General features: G+C 44.5%; 1 protein-coding gene across 1 annotated transcript; it reads left to right on the top strand.

Moving 5' to 3' along the window:
• Positions 1-9,660, top strand: PDCL (phosducin like). Its single transcript, XM_049628464.1, has 4 exons — positions 1-471; positions 1,925-2,101; positions 4,786-4,967; positions 7,351-9,660. Exons 2-4 carry the CDS (start codon positions 1,930-1,932, stop codon positions 7,900-7,902), a joined length of 906 nt encoding a protein of 301 aa, XP_049484421.1. The 5' UTR covers positions 1-471; positions 1,925-1,929; the 3' UTR covers positions 7,903-9,660.
• Positions 9,661-19,556: the final 9,896 nt, after the last annotated feature.

Genomic DNA, 19,556 nt, shown 5'->3' with positions numbered 1-19,556 from the left:
GCTTTTTTTTATTTTGGGGCAAATTAACGTCTGAGTCTGTCATAAGAGTCGCGATGTTATTAAGAACCAATGAAAAACACATGTGAAATGATTTCAGAAACTTCAAAGATAACTAAACAAACTTTTCTTACTACTCAGAATTGGGTATATGCAGTGTAGCTTTTCATTTAAAGTAAAACAAAGCAAATTGAAATGTATTATCGTCGTCGAGGTGTTTTGTCCCAAAGGAGGACCCGTAGCCTTTCCTTCAACCACCAGAGGAGGCTTTTCCTAATTGGGCAGCGTGTCTGCCCGACCGCAGGAAGGCCGCCTCATTGGTCCGCGCAGTCGGGACTCCGGCGGCTTTTCTCTTAGTGCTCAAGGCGCCGACCCACTTCTCTTCGTTCACCCGAGCGCTCCCTTCCTTCGAAGTCCCTGAAGCTGCCAGCCCGAAGGCGTCCAGACTGACCTAGGCCGGGTAACTGCACTGAGGTCAGTCGGGAAGAAGCGGCGGGCATGGAATACGTATGGGAGGTGATGGAATGCCGGTGCTCGGTGATGTCTGTGATCCCCCTCGACCCCCAGGCCTCTGCAACTTCTCTGCCTGCCTCCTCCTCTGGCCCCACCTCCACCAGGCTCCCCCAAAGGTTCCGCGCGCCCCCCCCCCGCCCCTCCTCTGGCCCCCCCCCCCCCCCCCGCCCCTCCACGAGCCCGCCTCCTCCGAGAGCCCTTCCGCTTTTTCCAGCCCAGCCCCACTCCGCCCAGGCCCCGCCTTCCTCGCGCCCTTCTCTGGCCCCGCCTCCTCCGGGAACCTCTCCACTGGCCCGCCCTGGCCCCATCCTCCTCAGAGGCCCCGCCCTCACCTAGCACACCGCTACCTGGTCTGTCTGCTGGTCTTGCACTGCCTGAGTCGCCATGCCTCTTTAAGTTTGGTTCTGTTTCCCCGAAACCCCCACCCCTCCCCGTACCTGCACGTTTCTCTCAGTAAACCCTGCCTCCTGTGCACCTTCTCTGTCCTTCTACTGCGGTCTCTCATTCCCGTCCGATCCAAGCTGTGTCCTTAAGTGCTTAGTGAATTGTGCGGAGGCCTTGTCCTAGGCCTTGGAGGTCCCTGCTTTCAAGGCCCCCTGCCGGGTGGGAGAGCCACTTTGTAACGGAGTTTAACAGTCCGGGTGATAAGTCTTTAATGAAGGAATCCTAGTATTTCGATACTTAGAGGACTAGAGTTGTCACCCTCCCTGCTGGAAAGGCAAGCTGGCCTGTGAGGGGCTAAGCTGCACCTCTCTCTCCAAATGCCCCTGGCTTCTTCTGATGCAGGCTCTTGGTTCTAACCATTGTCCTTTAAACTCTTGGGAATTAGTAAAATCTTATCACGGGCTCTTCTTTTAACCAGAGTTGGTAGGGCTTTCAGAGCCCATCCATCCACTGGGGATGTTGAGGGCAAGAGACAGATCAGTGATTGGCTTAGACAGTGACTCAGCATCATGCTCTTGATGCTGCTGTTTGGAGTTTTTCCTGAGGATTCTTACCCAACTTTCAATGACCCAGCAGTCTTAGTTGGTAGAATACCCTAAAAGTATGTGTAGATAAAACCTCCGATCAGTAAGCAGATTTCTCCTAGCTAACACATTAGTACAGGATATGGTTTACAGAAGACAGTGACTCACACCTTCAGTCTCTTGGAGTCAAGCATCCTAGGGTTTGATCCCAGCTCCACCGTTTGCTGTGAAGTTTGGCAAAGAAGCTTCCCTTATCTGGGCTTTAGTTTTACCTTCTACAAAAAGAGCACAATTATGGTATGGATTTGTTGAGGTCCTGCTTATGAAAAAAGTCAATGTTAGGGTCCTGTAAATAGCAGGATCTCAGCATAAGTGAGCCCCTAGTCATCCGATTCATGTCTGTCTGGGTCACGTCAGCAAAGAGCCTGATACATTGCCTCTCTCAGGAGCCATGACAACCCTGGATGATAAGCTGCTGGGGGAGAAGCTCCAGTACTATTACAGCAGCAGTGAGGATGAGGACAGCGACCACGAGGACAAGGACAGAGGCAGTGGCGCCCTGGCCGGCAGTTCGATGCCTGCAGATGCAGAGTTGGCAGGGGAAGGCATCTCAGTCAACACAGGTACTGGAAATCCCTGAGCCCAGGGAACAGGTTTAAAAAAATGTCCATTAAATATGTATCAGTCAGAAGTCTCCTGATCATTGCTCTCTAATTCCAGTCCCACTTCCAGAGATAACCTTTTGTCGGCATTTCCCTGTGTGTGCTCTGGCCATCTCAGTGCACAGTGCGGACTTGTGTGCACAGCATGCACAGACCGATCACACACAGTAAACACAGACCTGCTTTTGAATCCGGCTTCTCAAATTAATAGTTGTTTGATGTCACTTAAGTCATAGGTATGCATATATTGGTATAAATGTATACCAATATATACCAATTCTAGTATAAATTCCTAGAAATGGCATATTTATACTTTTACATTTTAATATTTCCAAACTGCTGTCAGTGGAAGTGGCACTGGTTTATCTATAACCAGCAATGTGTTTTTTCCCCAGACACTTGCCCTCCTACTGTGTTACCAGAATTTGTGATCTTCACCATCCTCAATGGATGACAAATGGTAACTCACTGTAGTTTTATTTCCTACCTTTTCAAGAGGGACACTGAACCTCTTTTATAACTTAAAACAATTTTTTTTTAATGTTAATTCATTTATGAGAGAGGGCGGGGCAGAGAGAGACACACACACACAGAATCCAAAGCAGGCTCCAGACTCTGAGCTGTCAGCACAGAGCCTGACGCAGGGCTTGAACTTACGAACTGTGAGATCATGACCTGAGCTGAAGTCGGAGGCTTAACCTACTGAGCCACCCAGGCGCCCCATCTTTTATAACTTTAAGAGCGAGTTTCCTGTCCTTTGCTCATTCTTAAAATTTGGTGGTTGGTCTTTTTCTTTTTAGGGAGCTTTGTTTTAAGGAAACTAATCTGTGGTATGAGCTGTAAATATTTCTACAAATTTGTGGTTTGTCTTTTGACTTTGTGTTCTTTTCTGGGCAGAAAATTTTTATTTTTATGTACCTGAAGGCGTTATTTTATAGTTTCTTAATTTAGTTTCTTACCGAAAAGGTCTTTTTTCACTCCAGGATTATAAAAAGTTCTCCCATGCCTTTTTAAAATACTTTTATGATTTTTTTTACACTTAAATATTGATTAATCTGGAATTCATTTTGGTGCAAGGTATGTGGCAGGGCTTCACGTTAGTATTTTTCATATTTTACCCACTATTTCAACACCATTTATTGAATTAGCTGTCTTTTCTCCATTGCTTTGAAATGTCAGTCTTATCATGTATTGAATTTCTGTTTATATTTTTATCTTTAGCTATACTTTGTAGTTTCTTTCATTGATTTGTTTTTTACTGTGCTACATCACACTGTTTTTAATTACTGTGTTACATGTTTAGTACATGGTCGGGCCGGTTGACCTTCAGTACTCTTCTGTGCCATCATTTTCCCCCAATTTTTTTTTTTAAGTAGGCTCTACCCTCAACATGGGATAGAGTTCCTAAGACTGGGTACTGTGTGCTGTACTGACTGAACCAGCCAGGCACCCCTCAACTTTTGCTTTCTTATTTTTCCAAAGCAAATTTAGGAACGTGCACACATGGGAATACATTAAATATATAAATTAACTTAGGGGTTGTTGGCACCCTTGTGATGTTGGGTCTTCCTAGTCAGGAATATGGTATTGCTTTTCCATTTAACCAGGTCTTTCTTAGTGTTTCTTGGTAGCATTTTAAAGTTTTTCTCACATAGATTTTTATATTTTTTTCTGCAGTAACAAATAGCCTCCAAATCTCAGTGGCTCGTGAGAGTGAAGGTGTATTTCTCAAATGGGTTACTTGCTGCTCGTGTGGGTCAGCAGCCCTGCTTTTGCTTCATATGTCCTGTCATTCTAGGGAAGGGTTGAAAGAGCAGCCCCTGACCGGGACATGCCTTTTCATGACCAGGTATAGCGAGCAAGAGAGGGCTGTTGGAAACGTAATGGCTCATACATCTTTTGCTCAGAATCCATTGGCCAAAGCACATCACGTGGCCAAACCCAACATCAGTGGGCTGGGGATGCGTGTACTCATCCCATAAGAGGTCCTACAAGTTACATGGCAAGGGGCAGGGAGGCTTGGGGGTAACTTGAATAACAGAACAACCTGCCACAATCTTGTTATAAAAATCCAGGTGATACAGAATGTATTAAGGTAGAAAGAAAAAAATAGAAGTTCTGTCTCACAAGTCCTCTTGGAGCTTACTAGCTAGAGACAGCTTCTGTTAACGGTTGACTTATTCTTCTCTAGTCCTTTTTCTATGAACATACAAATGTATGTGCACATATATGAATACCTGTAAATACTTGTACGTACACAGGCAATTCCTTTTCTAAAAATTGGATGATCATACCATGATATTGTTCTGCATTTTGCTCTTTATTTTTTATTTTTTTTGACCTAATGTATTTGAACATCTTTTATGGCAAGAAAACCTATAGCTACCTCATTCTTTCTACGAGTTGCCTCATTTTCCTTTGAGTAGATAAGTCATTACTTATTTAGTGCGCCTCCTAATGTCGGACCTTTAGCTCGGCCCCTTAATTATCGCAAGCCACGCTGCAGTGGACGTCACTACGTGGACCCTGCTGCCCAGCGTGAGCGTTACCGTGCAGTCGGTGGAGCAAACGTTAGACAGATGTGAGCTGGTCCGTAATTCTCTGCCTGCTCTTCTTGGTCACCTCCATGTTCACCATCGACCCAGGTCCAAAAGGGGTGATAAATGACTGGCGCCGCTTCAAACAGTTGGAGACTGAGCAAAGGGAGGAGCAGTGCCGGGAAATGGAACGGCTGATCAAGAAGCTGTCAATGACCTGCAGGTCCCATCTGGATGAAGAGGAGGAGCAACGCCAACAGAAGGAGCTCCAGGAGAAGATCAGTGGGAAGGTAATTAGCAGCCCCCCCCCCCGGGCCTCTCTGAGAAACGCTCCTGGCTGTTGCAACTGGGGTCAGTGATCCAAGAGGTGCAGGTGTTTGATTTGGCCTCCACAGAGCTGTGTAGTGTCAGGGGAAGTAGAGTCACGTCCTAACTCGGACACACTGGGGTTTGAACCTCAGCTCTGCTACTGGAGACGGTGGGGGTGTGTCTTCTGTTCTGAATCTGGTTTGTCAGGGGTCCGGTGAGGTCAGTCCCTCTACCTCACAGTGCTCTCTGGGTACAAAGGCCCCCGAAGTGCCTGGCCCATTCAGAGTGCTTTATGGAAGTCTTACCTTGGGCCAGAAATAACCCTCTGAAGTTGGTGGTTTTATCCCTGTTTTACAGATGATGAAACCGATGCTTTGAGAGGAGAGGGGACTTGGCTCAGGGCATCTAACTAGTAAATGCTCATAAGCACTGGGATTCTCACCCAGGTTTTTTTTGCTCTTTCCATGGTGCTGCTCTGTTTCACCTGAAGCCTATTCATGAGAATTTACTCTTAACAAGGCAACACAGTAGAAGCAAATGGACACTCTGGAAGATACTTGGAAATAGGCCCCTGACCCTCTGTTACTTGCCCTGTATCAAAAGGACCTTTTATTTCCCCTTCCACCTGGCCTCTGAACGTGGGTGAATGTCAAGGAGTGCCTGAGATCATTTGGCTGTAGCCCAAAGCAGTTCTTGGCTGGGAATGCCAGCCAGGATCAGGGAGCAGATAAGAGGATTAAATGAGGAGTCATTTGCCTGGAGCAGGAGGAGGATTTCAGGGCATTAGACTTTCTGACCATAATGGCTCAGAGGCACTCTGGTGGGCCGAGGTAGATGGGAAAGCTGGGAGCAGAGGGCTGGGAAGAAGGACGGTGCTGTGCTGGCCGTGACGCAGAAATGTCCATCCTGCTCTACTGTGGTCCCCGGCCTCCACCATCTGATTGGTGCCGGACTGGGCAGAGGTAGGCTTTGTTCCGGGTGTGGGGATGTCTTGCCGCACCAGGCCCAGAGAAGGAAGACAACTTTTGTGTCTCGAGCTGGCGGCAGGGCTGTGTGCCCGCTGCTCACAGTGCTTCCTTATGCTGAGATTAGAGCAGATAAAGCAACACATGACCGCATGGGGCGGTTGAGAGCAGCTCTGTCCCTGTCCTCCTGGGTTGTGTACCGCAGAGCAGAGCTGGAAACCAGCTCAGTGCCAGAAAAGGGGAAGTCAAGCAAAATATGGCACAGTACACGTCATTCTATAAAAAATAATTGAGAAGCAGGGGGAAATATTTGTGATGTAATAATGCCAGGTGGCAAGAGCAGGTTATAGCTTAATTGGTACATCCACAACTGCTGTTATAAAAGCAAAAATGATGTCAGCATATGCCTGGTAATAAAAAGCAAAATATGGTATTAGAGAATGTGACTGTGTGTTTTTTGTATGTATATGTGTGTGTGGGGAGGGTGTGGAGCAAGAATTACGAGTGTTCTTAAATTTTTAAAATTCCTTAGTATCCTGTTGTCTTTTCAACAAAAATGAAACAGTAGATAAAATAATCTATTGTTGAGACTGACCAAAAGAAACAAGTTCATGAAGTGATATTAATTGATGTCTGTTTGGAGGGAGAGACATTATAATACAGTAGCTGAAAGACTATATATATATATATATATATATATGTATGTATTAATTTATTTATTTGTTTTTGAGAGAGAGAGAGAGAGAGAGAGAGAGAGAGAGAATATATCAATCCTAAGCAGGCTCCATGCTGTCAGCACAGAGCCCCATGTGGAGCTCCAACCCATGAACTGTGAGATCGTGACCTGAGCCAAAACCAAAAGTCAGACACTTAACCAGCTGAGCCACCCAGGAGCCCCAAAAGACTAGATTTTTTAAAAATCCAGTTTGAATTCTGGGCTTGTACCTACGTGAACTGGTACAGATAATCTCAAGTCTTTGAACCTCAATTGTAAGATGGGGGCAATTGAAATCCCCTCCCAGTGGGGTTATCGTAAGAATTCCGTGAGCTTTAATGCGTACAGAGCACTTGGCATGGTACTGAGCTCACGTAACATAAGCATGTGGTACATGTTAGCTATTTTTTTTTTGAAGTTTATTTATTTATTTTGAGAGGGAGAAAGAGAGCACGTGTGCAAGTCAAGGAGGGAGAGAGAGGGAGGGAGAGAGAATCCCAAGCAGGCTCCGCACTGTCCCCACAGAGGCCGATGGGGGGCTCGAACTCACAAACCATGAGACCGCGACCTGAGTCGAGGTCAGTTGCTCAACCACCTGAACCACCCACGTGTCCCGGTACATGTTAACTATTGTCACAGAGTTCAGTTTGTGTTTGTTCTGCTCACCTGCTGGTCGTCCTGCAGATGACTCTGAAGGAGTTTGCCATGATGAATGAGGACCGAGATGACGAGGAGTTTCTACAGCAGTACCGGAAGCAGAGGATGGAAGAGATGCGGCAGCAGCTTCACAAGGGGCCCCAGTTCAAGCAGGTGTTTGAGATCCCCAGTGGAGAAGGGTTTTTAGAGATGATCGATAAAGAACAGAAAAGCACCCTCATCATGGTCCATATTTATGAGGACGGCATTCCGGGGACCGAAGCCATGAACGGCTGCATGATTTGCCTTGCTGCTGAGTACCCAGCTGTCAAATTCTGCCGGGTGAAGAGCTCAGTTATTGGGGCCAGCAGTCGCTTCACCAGGAATGCCCTTCCGGCCCTGCTGATCTACAAGGGGGGTGAGTTGATTGGCAATTTTGTTCGTGTCACTGACCAGCTGGGGGAAGATTTCTTTGCTGTGGATCTCGAAGCTTTTCTACAGGAATTTGGATTGCTCCCAGAAAAAGAAGTCTTGGTGCTCACGTCTGTGTGTAACTCTGCCACCTGTCACAGCGAGGACAGTGATTTGGAAATAGATTGAACTGATAGTCTAGCTGCATAGATTTCTCCTTGTTTGGGCTGGAAGACACATGTCTGTGGATTTGTTTTTGTTCCTTCCTGTGTTGTGTGGCTTTCCAGCTGTTCTTTGTAGTCCCTTTTATTATATGTAAAGTCAAGAAATTCTTAGATTAAACTGGAATGCTAAATCACCTTGTGGCTAGCAGTACAAAGTGACTTCAAACTGTATAAACAGGAAACCAGGCTTTTGAACTGTTTACTTAAGATTCTCTAGCATGACATCTCTGTTATTGTTTCTAGTCAATATTTACATAACATCCTAAAGACAGTGTCCTGGAAATTGTCTTCAGATGATCTCAGAGGTCTCTGCCAGGCCTGGGAATATAATTCTATAGTTAGTGTGTTATTTGCAACATAAATAGTGTGTCCCCTTCATCAGTGATTATAAATTGTATTTACTTGTAATCAGATGTTCTCTACCGGGGTCTTGTTTAAAGGTTCCAGACAATGATGTTTGCCCCATCAAGAGGGGTGACCTTTGCTGTGGGAGCCAGTGTCCTGCTGAAACGTTACTAAGTCTTAAATAGGAGGAAGGATTGAGGCTGACTGTGCTCCTGATGCTGGAAGGCCAGCTTGATTTAAAAACATCAGAGCTGGGTTGGAGCTGGGAAGCCTTTTGAAATTGGAGGATCTTTGGATAAGATCCTCTTGCTAATTTCTTTGTCTCTGTCTCTCTCTCTCTTATTTAACAATGTGACTTTTTTGTTTAATGTAGCTTTTAAAAAAAATTTTTTTTTTTTGCATATTTGAAAAGTAATATTCAACAGAGGAAAATTTGCCGCAATACAAAGTGAAAATAAGAAAGTTAGAATAATGTCCCATCCAACCATCTAGGGTAAAACACTATTAATATTTTGGCATATTTCCTTCCAACGTATTTTCTTTGTATACATAGACATTTTGCTTGTTTGTTTTTAAACAAAACAATGGGATCATTCTGAACATACTGTTTTATAGTATGGTCAGCTAATATGTATCAAAAATTTTTTCATGTTATTACTAGTCTACCACATTTTAAAAATGGCTCTTAATATTCCATTGTGTAGATGTGCTGTGATTTGCTTCATGGTTGTCTCTTGAAAAACAGCAAAGACTTTTTACTACAGAAGTAGTAGGTGTCCATTGTAGAAAATGTGATAAAAATTGTTAAGCTAAAAAGAGCCTTTACGAGTCCTATAATTCCGCCAACCAAAAATGATTCCCATTATCATTTTCACAGGAATCTTTCTAGGCTTTTTTTTTTTTTCTATTTGTATTTGTATTTGTATTTGTATTTGTATTTATAATAATGATTGTCATTTGAATGTTTTCCTCCTCTTTTTTTTTTTTTTTTTGCTTAAAATGGTGTACATTCTAAGGTCAGGGAAAATGTAATCTGGAATGAAAAGATTAGCTTTAGAATTCAGTTTTGCTTTTCCTGGTTATTCAGGAATTGACTAACTAGAAGGGTCTCACAAATATCTGTTGTAGTTAATCAGTAAGAAGAAAGTGCATGGTTTTTCTGATTTAAAAAACTCATTGTAGACAGTGTAGAAGAAGCAGAGATAACTGTTGTCAATGTTCTTGTTTATTTCCTTCAGTCCTTTTTCACTATTTTTAGTAACATTGAGAGCTTATTGGATTTAGTTCTGTGTTCTATTTTATTAATATGATGCCGTAAATAATTTGACATGTTAATAAAAATTCTAAATAAATACTTTTTAATGCCTTCATAATATTCCATCATTTGTATATGCCATGATTTATTTAGCCAGTTCCTTAATATTGGGTATTTAGATTCCCAGTTTTTCACTAAAATACTTAGCATTTTTGCATTTTGAGCCATATTTTGGATAGTTCTCTTAGTATAGATTTCTGGAAGAGGAATTCTTGGCTGAAGGGACAGGAGCATTTTTAAAATAGTTTTTAGAAACTATCTCTCGTTCCAATCAGAAATGAAAATATGCACTCACAGAACCTTAACTTTGCCTTTCAAGAACAGAGATTCCAAAATGAAATGAACAGACATGGAATGGGAAAATCCTTGAGTATTAATCTCTTACTCAGGTGTAGTGTAAGCAGCATGGGCTTGGGAGTCCAGAAAGATTTGGGTTCAAATCCTGTCAGCTCCTGGTGAGGTACCCAGCCTTCTTGCAGCCCTGTTTCCTCACCTCTGCAGTGTCAATACTTACCTCACCTGTTCTGTGAAGTGGTTCCCGGCATGTGGTCCCAGAGCTGGGCATCAGCTTCACTGGGAAACCTGTGTGAGATGCAGACTTTTCCTGCCCTCCAGGTGATTCTGAGGCTTGTTCAAGCGTGGGAGTCACTGATGTATGGATCAAGGTGAGTGACAGCAGCTTTCACCAAACGGCTTACTTATTTGGGTAAGGGAGAGAAGGAGTTGAAAGCGGACGCTCAGATCTCTTCCTCTTTATATGATTCTCCTTTTTAGTCATGGAATTGAGGAAAGGGAAGAGAAACTGCTACTTGTCTATCCTAAACTATGTCCCCGTGGTATTCCAGATTTCATTTTTCCTCCAGAACAAGAGTCCCGTGAAGGCACAGACTTTGTTTTCCTCCCTGTGCGTGGCATAATTACTGTTCACTCCAGGGATGATAGGCTAACGTTTACTAGCTTTGTGGCCAAGATGCTGAACCCCTCTGCACCTCAGTTTCTTCATTTGTGAAATGAGAATAAGTAACATGAATCAATCCATATAAAATATTTAGAACACAGCCTTCAAATATGTGTTTCTATCATCCCCAGTGCCCACTACTGTGTCTGACACTTGGTAATGATCAATAAACGTTCAATAATGAACATATGGGCCCACTGAATACCGGCAGCCTTTCAAGGTAGGAAATAAATAGTAACTTTCAGACATGAAGAAACCAAGACTTAGCAGGGTTAAGGGACTACACAGGGCTTGTGGGCAGGGCAGGATTTAAAATCAGGTCTATGTACTTCCGAAATTTTCACCGTTTCCACGATGTCATGTTAGTCTGGGTGGAGAAAGCAAATGATCGAGGGACAATAAAATCGGTCAATTTAAAAAAGAAAAAATGGAGGAAGTAAGTTTAAAAAAATTTAAAAAGAAAATAGTTGGAGGAAGTAAAGGGAGAGAATTTATTTATTTATTTATATTTTTTAATGTTTAATATTTGAGAGCGATAGAGAGAGAGATGGAATGAGAGCAGGGGAGGGGCAGAGAGAGGGAGACACAGAATCTGAAACAGGCTCCAGGCTCTGAGCTGTCAGCACAGAACCAGACACGGGGCTCAAACCCAACGAATGGTGAGATCATGACCTGAGCTGAGGTTGGATGCTTAACCGACTGAGCCACCCAGGCACCCCTTCAGTGCCTCTTTAAAGAGTGCAGGCCAGTCGTCTTACAGAATGTCCCACACTCTGATTTCTCTAATTATTTCCTCTTTTTGGGTGATAATGTGACCAGAAGTGATGTTACATGGTCTTAACTGAATCAAGTCAGGGAATCCGTGATGTCAGCTCAGTGACCCTAGGTTTAATCACTTGGTCAAGGTGGTGAATGCCAGATCTCCATATTGTAAGGTTATTTGCCTTCTTGTGAGTAGTAAGGGTATGATACTTTGAGACTGTGCGAGTGTCTTTTTCCCAACAACCATCTACCTGAGGGCTTTAGCATCTGTTGATGATCCTTGCCTGAGCCAAGTTATTACACTGGGTTTTGTCAAAAGGTGATTTCTAATTCTGTCTTTTCTTTTGCATTTATTACCTGATCTTGCACAAAACAGAACTCTACCTCCCTGTCCGCCCCCCCCCCCCCGCCCCAGGAATGCTGTGAACTTACAGATTTTTAAAAATTCAGTGTCTATTATCATAATTCTTTCTGGGGCTTTGGTTGCCTTTGCAAGCCAATTCCTGTCTCCTTTTGAGATAAGCCATTAGTTTTCGAGTACTTACCTTCTTTCTGGTCTAAGCTGTTCCAGAATCACATGGAACTTCTCTGCTAAGGACTTAGAATTAGCCACTTTCCAAGAAGCTCTGGTTCCTTTTATGGAGAATGACATTTAGAACTAAAATCCAGGTGCTATGTGCTCATTGCTAGTGGGATGTCACTGCTTCTAGGTCCTTTCAGTGGACAGAGGAAAAATAGGGATTTCTAAAATGTATGAGTTCATATGGATACTTCAGTGGAAACACAATTCCCAGCATCCATGTATTTATTCATTTTTATCATCACATAATACACACTAAATAGCTTCATAATTATGCCTATGCCACTAACAAAAGCAACCCTAAATGAAAATTTCAAGATTTCTTTGCCGTCCCTTTTCTTCTTCCTCTTCCTCCTCCTCTTCTTCCTCTCCTTCTTCTGTTTCTTCCTCTTCTCCTCCTCCTCCTCTGCCTCCTCCTCCTCCCCCTCCTCCTTCCTCTCCTTCCTGTCCTCCTCCTCCTTCTTTTCCTCTTTCTTCTCCTCCTTCTTCTCCTCTTCCTCCTCCTCCTTTTTTTTTCTTCATTCTTAGAGCACATCCTTCTAAGGATGTAGAGTATTGAGTTAAAAAAGTCATCTGAATTATTTTTTTTCTGTGTGGTTATGTTGTCAACTTGGTATAGAAATAGATTTATTTGTGTGAATAACTTGACTTCAAATTCAAAGACACCACAAGTTGCATATTACATAGTACTAAAAATAAATTAATTGTTAAATAGCTTTATGGGGATCTCAAAATAGATGGAAAACGGAAAAAAAAAAGTAGATTCATTTGTTTCTGCACGATTCCATTTTTGGATTTGCTTTTTTCATCCTTTTTGATTGAACTGTTTTGAACACATAAAACATTAACCTAGTTTGAAAGCCAACACTATATAAAAAGATCATCAAAGAAGTCTCGCTCCCATCTTCCTTCCTTCCACCTCAAGAATTGATGTTTGCTCGTGTGAATGACCTTGGGTGGATTTCTGAGTCCCTCTGAGCTTTGGTCCCCAAAGGAGGATAGTTACAGTAACTATCTCAGAAGGCTGCTGCCAGGGTTCATCCAACGGGTTGAAGTTCTACACATAGTGTGCACAGAGTAAACATCCTATAAATGTCATCTGTTTATCTACTGTCCATCCTGCACAAGGCCCCGATTCCACTTATCAAAGAAAAGCCTTACTGAAGACATTGGAGCCCCCTTGGAAGCATGGGAAATCATTATTTATCCTTCAAAACTCAGCTTAAATCTCCCATCCTCTCTGGATCCTTGATAAGTCTTTAGTGTCTCTTCAGGAAGAAACAGTAACACCACTGCACGAGCTCCCATGAGTTATGGCAACATTGGTTAGGAAAAGTTTTGAGGGCTCAGAGCCTGACTCCAGCAAAAACTGGCGGTACCTTTGTTTCCTCACGTATATACTGGGGTAACAGGAGTTTGCATGACAGGCCCACAAATTAATACCAGCAAAGTACTTAGCACTTTGCTCAACACATAGAAACGTCTCAGTACATTATCTACTGTTGTTCTCATGCTATCATTTTGTATTCAGTTTAAGAAAAAAAATTTGAGGTTTGCCCTAAATGTGACACATGGAAGTCCTGGTGACTTGAATGATCTTGTCTCCATTTCCTGTTGGGTAACCCCATCTTCAGCATGTGTATTTGCCCCAGTTGAATTGTATTTGTTTACATAAATACTATGATGTATTATTTGGGGACAGGGACTGTATCCTATTATTTCTGGTTTCTGATCTGAATTGATGGAAGTGCATGTTTGCTGCTTAAATGGGGAAATTCCCGAAGGCTGAAGTAGGTTGGAATTCACATTAGGGCAGAAGGCTATCTGTTACATTGCTTTTCCAGAAATGTTACATATCTTTTTTTTTTAAGTTTATTTATTTTTGAGACAGAGAGAGACAGAGCATGAATGGGGGAGGGGCAGAGAGAGAGGGAGACACAGAATCGGAAGCAGGCTCCAGGCTCTGAGCCATCAGCCCAGAGCCCGATGCGGGGCTCGAACTCACGGACCGCGAGATCGTGACCTGAGCCGAAGTCGGACGCTTAACCGACTGAGCCACCCAGGCGCCCCAACATATCTTTTTTTTTTAATTAATTCATTTTGAGAGAAGAGAGAGAGAGAGAGAGAGAGCAGGGGAGGGGCAGAGAGAGACGGAGAGAGATCCTAAGCAGGCTCCATGCTCAGTGCAGAGCCCGACAGGGGGCTCAATCCCACGAACCTGAGCTCATGAAATCAAGAGTCAGACACTCAACCGACTGAACCACCCATGCGGCCCAAGAAATGTTACATAACTTTGATCAGAGGTGTACTACCTATGCTCCCTGAGAACCAGATTACGAGTTCAAGTTAAAAACCCTCAGCCCTGGGGCACCTGGGTGGCCTGTTGGTTAAGCATTCAACTTTGGCTCAGGTCATGATGTCACAGTTTGTGAGTTCGGGCGGCATAGGCCTCTCTGCTGGCAGCTTGGAGCCTGCTTCGGATCCTCTGTCCCCTCTCTCTGTCCCTCCCCAGCTCACGCGCTCTCTCTAAAATAAATAAGCATTAAAAAATAATAAATAAAATACATAAACAAAAACACCAAAACCTCATCCCACCCAAAGCAAGAGGAAATACCGGTTATAACCTGATATGACCACACGGTGGCAGCAGAGGAGAGGGAAGGAATAGTTCTGCGGCTGTCGGTAAGCCTAGCCACAGACTTGGGGCTTAGGGGCTGAGGGTGATGTCTAGTACCCCGTACTAGTCACTTTAGAGAGTTTTGTTTTTTTTTTTTAGGAGGGAGAACTAGAAAGTATTACATTCACACAGTTTATTAATGAGGAACAGAACAAACAAAACATTATTTGGTGAATACAACATACATACACTTAACTTTCATATTATGGTCAGTTAAAGCTGAGGGAAACGTTGGCTCAGGAAGAGAAGAGGAAGGCAGGGGGCACCCACTAGTCCCCAGTGAAGAGTCCTGAGCTCCCTAGTTCAGAGCACAGGCTTTGTGTTCAAATCCCAGTCCTGTCATTTATCCCCAGTGACTTCTTGTCCCCTAACTGTAGTAGTGAGAGTGACCAACATATATTGAGACATATTAGGTGCTAGGTCCTTATCCTAAGCACATTACTTTTTTTTTTTAATTTTTTTTTAACGTTTATTTATTTTTGAGACAGAGAGAGACAGAGCATGAACGGGGGAGGGTCAGAGAGAGGGAGACACAGAATCTGAAACAGGCTCCAGGCTCTGAGCTGTCAGCACAGAGCCCGACGCAGGGCTCAAACTCACGGACTGCGAGATCATGACCTGAGCCGAAGTCAGCCGCTTAACCTACTGAACCACCCAGGCACCCCTAAGCACATTACTTTTTATTTATTTTTTAATTTAAATTAAGGTAAACTCTACCCCTCATGCAAGACTCGAGCTCACGACCCCAAGACCAAGAAGGGTCGTATGCTCCACTGACTGAGCCAGCCAGGTGCCCCTATTCTCAGCACTTAATGTGTATTTTCTTAGATAATTCTCATAACAACCTCAGAGAGAGATTATTATTCTCATTTATAGGTAAGCAATTTGCCCAGGGTCAACCAGCTAGTGAATAATCATGTCGGGACTTAAACCCAGGAACTCAGAGCTCAGAAGTCAGGATCTTAGTATGCTTGGCAGCCTTACCTATGCACAGACTACAATGATGCCCACCGAGAAAGGCTGCTGGGAAGATATGAGGGGTGCCTGCCCTGTGTTGGTGTTATGGACTGAACTAAGACACCAGTTCCTAGGGGCCCCTGGTTGGCTCAGTCAGTTAAGCATCCGACTTCGACTCAGGTAATGATCTCATGGTTCATGAGTTCAAGCCCTGCATCAGGCTGTCTTGCTCTCAGCACATAGTCTGCTTTGGATTTTCTGTCCCCCCCCCCCCTGCCCCTTACCCCACACATGCTCTCTCTCTCTCTCTCTCTCTCTCAAAAATAAATGTTAAATAAAAGACACTGATTCCTAGTAAATTGTATAAAATCAAGAGAGGAAGGAGAGATAGGATACCTCAAACTTACCTCGAAGGAGAGTTGGTCAGAATCACAGAATCCTCTGCCCTCCAGGTAGGCCTGCTGTCTTTTCCAGAGTTGTGTATTTCTACAGCCTCCCTCTTACCTCTGAACGCTTCCCACGAAGTACAGCCTTTCTAAAGGCAAGGATGCTGTCTCCCTTTTGGCAGAGTCTCAAGTCTTACAAGATTTAGGGCAAGGATTCTGCAGTTGTGCCTTGGAGACCACCTGCATCAAAATCACCTAAGGTGCTTATTCAAAAGGAAGTTCCAGCTGTTCCCCCCTCCCCCCCCGCCCCCCCCCCCCCGCCCCGCCCCGGCTGATCCTGGAAGTCTGGGGCTGGAGGGTAGAATACGCATTTTACTGAACATGCCGGGTGATTCTGATGTGTGGCAAATAGATTGGGAATTAGAATGGGGTGAGGGGAGGTGCGCCTGGCTCAGGTCATGATCTCAGGATTCCTGAGATTGAGCCTGTGACAGTTTGTGAGATGGAGCCTGGCCTCGGGCTCTGTGCTGATGGCAAGGAGCCTGCCTGGGATTGTCTGTCTCTCCTCTTTCTCCCCATCTCCTGTTCACGCATGCAGGTATGCGCTCTCTCTCTCTCTCTCAAGAAATAAATCAACCTTTAAAAAAAAGAATGGGGTGAAGGGAGGGCTTTTACTGTTCTTCATTTCAGCCCAGAGCCAGATCTCTGCTCAAATACTGATTCTAGGGGCGCCTGGGTGGCTCAGTCGGTTAAGCATCCGACTTTGGCTCAGGTCATGATCTCACAGCTTGTGGGTTCGAGCCCCGCGTCAGGCTCTGGGCCTGGAGCCTGCTTTGGATTCTGTGTTTCCCTCTCTCTCTGCCCCTCTCCCACTCATGCTCTGTCTCTGCCTGTCAAAAAAAATAAAGAAACGTAATAATAAAAAAAATTAAAAAAAAAAATACTGATTCTACCATTTGTGGCTTGAAGCCTTGAGCAAGTTACCTCCCTGAGCTACAATTTCTTCATCTGTAAAATGGGAATAATAATGCGTGCCACACAGGATTTTTATGAGGACTAGATGCTATGATGAATGCAAAGCCACCAGCACCAAATCTGGCCTATGTTTAGTTTACTTCCTGCCTTGTCATTGTGGCTTCTGAGGTCTGTGGTTACTAGATTTCACGATGTGGGTGGTAATGGTCTTAGTCATGGTTTCATCAAATGTCAGTTGTTCTGTGCTCCTTGGAGAGAGGAAGAGGTCTCTGTGTGTGTGTATTGAGTCAGGGGGTGGGGACGGGGTATCTGGCTACTTGCCAGAAACAGGGTTATTTGATTAGTTTCGCTCATCTTATTTTTCCAGCCTTTTCCCTTCCCACAAGAGAGGAGCTGACAATGTTCCAGTGTGGTTTGAGCGTGAGTGTGGGAATGATTATAAAGTCTCCAAAGAAAGCAATCAAGAGACTCTCTGCAAAGAGAAAGTGGATTTGGTTATGAGATCTGAAAGGGAGAGCCATGACTCCTACTTCTAGGCGCTTTTAGTTAAGTGGAAGGGCATAACTCATATCCTCAAAGAATCCTCAGTGGATTCATACTCAGAACAAGAGTATCGGTCCCCAAAAGCAAGCAGAGAAAGCAAGTATGTCTTGGTAGGTCAATCCTCAGGACATTGAAGGGACTGGGACATGCTGTGTTGGAGAAAAAGGCAAATATCAGAAATAGTTCTGGGAGCTTCATCAGTTTGCTATGGAACACATCACCCAAAAACTCAGTGCCTTAAAACGGGCGTCATTTATTTTCACTCCCGCGTCTTTGGGACAGCTGGGTCCTGGCTGATTGGGCGGGGCTTCTCTTGCCATCTGCAGGTCAGGTGGGGGCTCTGCTCTAGGCTGGGTTTGCCAGGGTCACCTTGACTGGAGCAGCTCTGCTCCATGTGTCTCTCATCCTTCTCTTGGCACCAGTGGGCCACCGGGCATGTCCTTCTCAGGGCAATGAAGGAAACACAAGAGAACAAGCCCAATATCACATCTTCTTTTCGTGCCCGTATCACGCGTCCTAATATTCCATCGACAAAGCCAGGTGCGTGATTGAACCCAGAGTCATGGAGGGCAAAGTTATGTGGCCGAGGGTGTGGATTCAGCGATGGGTGAACTGGGGCCATTGATGTAATTGGCCAGATTCTTCCATGAATTTCCTCAAGCTCTTCTTTCACTCCTGATCTCAAGTCATTGCTTTCTCTTTGATGCTGCTATAGCACTTGGTACCTCTGTCTGGCTTGGATCCCAATCCACGCTGCCATCGTGTATGTGAGTGTGAGAACTGCGTGCACAGCCCTGGCGCCCAGTAAGTGACAGTAAGAGAGAGAGAAGAGAGCAGACAAGGGAAGGAAGTAGGATCAAGCGACCGAAAAAACAGGACCGGCACATAAGGGTGAAGCGAGTGGAGGGAACAAAAGGAAAGAGATGCGAACAGGCTGAGCTAGGCTCTTGCCCGTTCACCTTCTTGGAATATTGATCGATTCCAAGTATTTTAAAGCAGTCGTATCTGCATTGAGACAGCGTCTTTGTGTTTTTATTTTTAGGTGTAATGGTTGCATTTTCCTGGTGGCAACCCTGCCTGAAAGGATACATAGGCTGATAGAAACCACATAGGCTGTTAGAAATCTGCTTTGTACCCCTGGAAGGAGTAATCAGTTTACGATTTAGGATTCGAGCCTCCTTCACTACTGAGATCTCTCCAGATGCTACACCTTTGAGACCAAGCCCGCCTTACTTTGTAATGCGTGAAGGTTATATTAGAAAGGAGGGAGTAGAGGCAGACTCAAATTCTTTTCTTGAAATGCAATGAATTATTTTTTCAGGTTGAGATGGGTCATAGTGCTGCGTGTTATTTTGAATAAACTGAAAAGTTGCAAATATCGCTGCTGGGAGGGTGGGCTAGGTTGATTTTGAAAGGGCCGGAAATCATTTCAGGGTAACCTGAGAAATATGGTGGGTAAGAAGCAGCCTTCTGTGTGCCACATAAAGGCTTTCTGAAGACAGACTGCAAACCCCCTTGACCTACAGCAGCAGCCTCACCTGGATAAGCAGAGGCTCTTCGGAGGAAACAGCCTAGAAACAAACAAAATAAGCATTTGCATATGCTTATTTCGCTTAGGGTGTTCAAAATTGGTCTCTTTATGTTTCATGTGAAAAAGATCCAAGAGAAACTTCTTCAGTGGCTTTAAGAACTCCTTTGCAGGAGCACCTGGGTGGCTCAGTCAGTTAAGCGTCCAACTTCTGCTCAGGTCATGATTTCGTGGTTTGTGAGTTTGAGCCCTGCATGGGACTCTCTGCTGTCAGCCCAGAGCCTGCTTCGGACCCTCTGTCCTCCTCTGTCTCTGCCCCTCCCCTGCTTGCACTTTCTGTCTCTCTCAAAAATAAATAAACTTAGGGGCGCCTGGGTGGCTCAGTGGGTTGAGCGTCCGACTTTGGCTCAGGTCATGATCTCGCGGTCTGTGAGTTTGAGCCCTGCGTCGGGCTCTGTGCTGACAGCTCAGAGCCTGGAGCCTGTTTCAGATTCTGTGTCTCCCTCTCTCTGACCCTCCCCGTTCATGCTCTCTCTCTGTCCCAAAAATAAATAAACGTTAAAAAAAAATTTTTTTTTAAATAATAAAAAAAA

Source organism: Panthera uncia, chromosome D4, assembly GCF_023721935.1.
Source record: "Panthera uncia isolate 11264 chromosome D4, Puncia_PCG_1.0, whole genome shotgun sequence".
Taxonomy (NCBI): Eukaryota; Metazoa; Chordata; class Mammalia; order Carnivora; family Felidae; genus Panthera; species Panthera uncia.
Note: the sequence above shows the minus strand (reverse complement) of the source record. Positions and strands in the feature narration are given on the sequence as shown.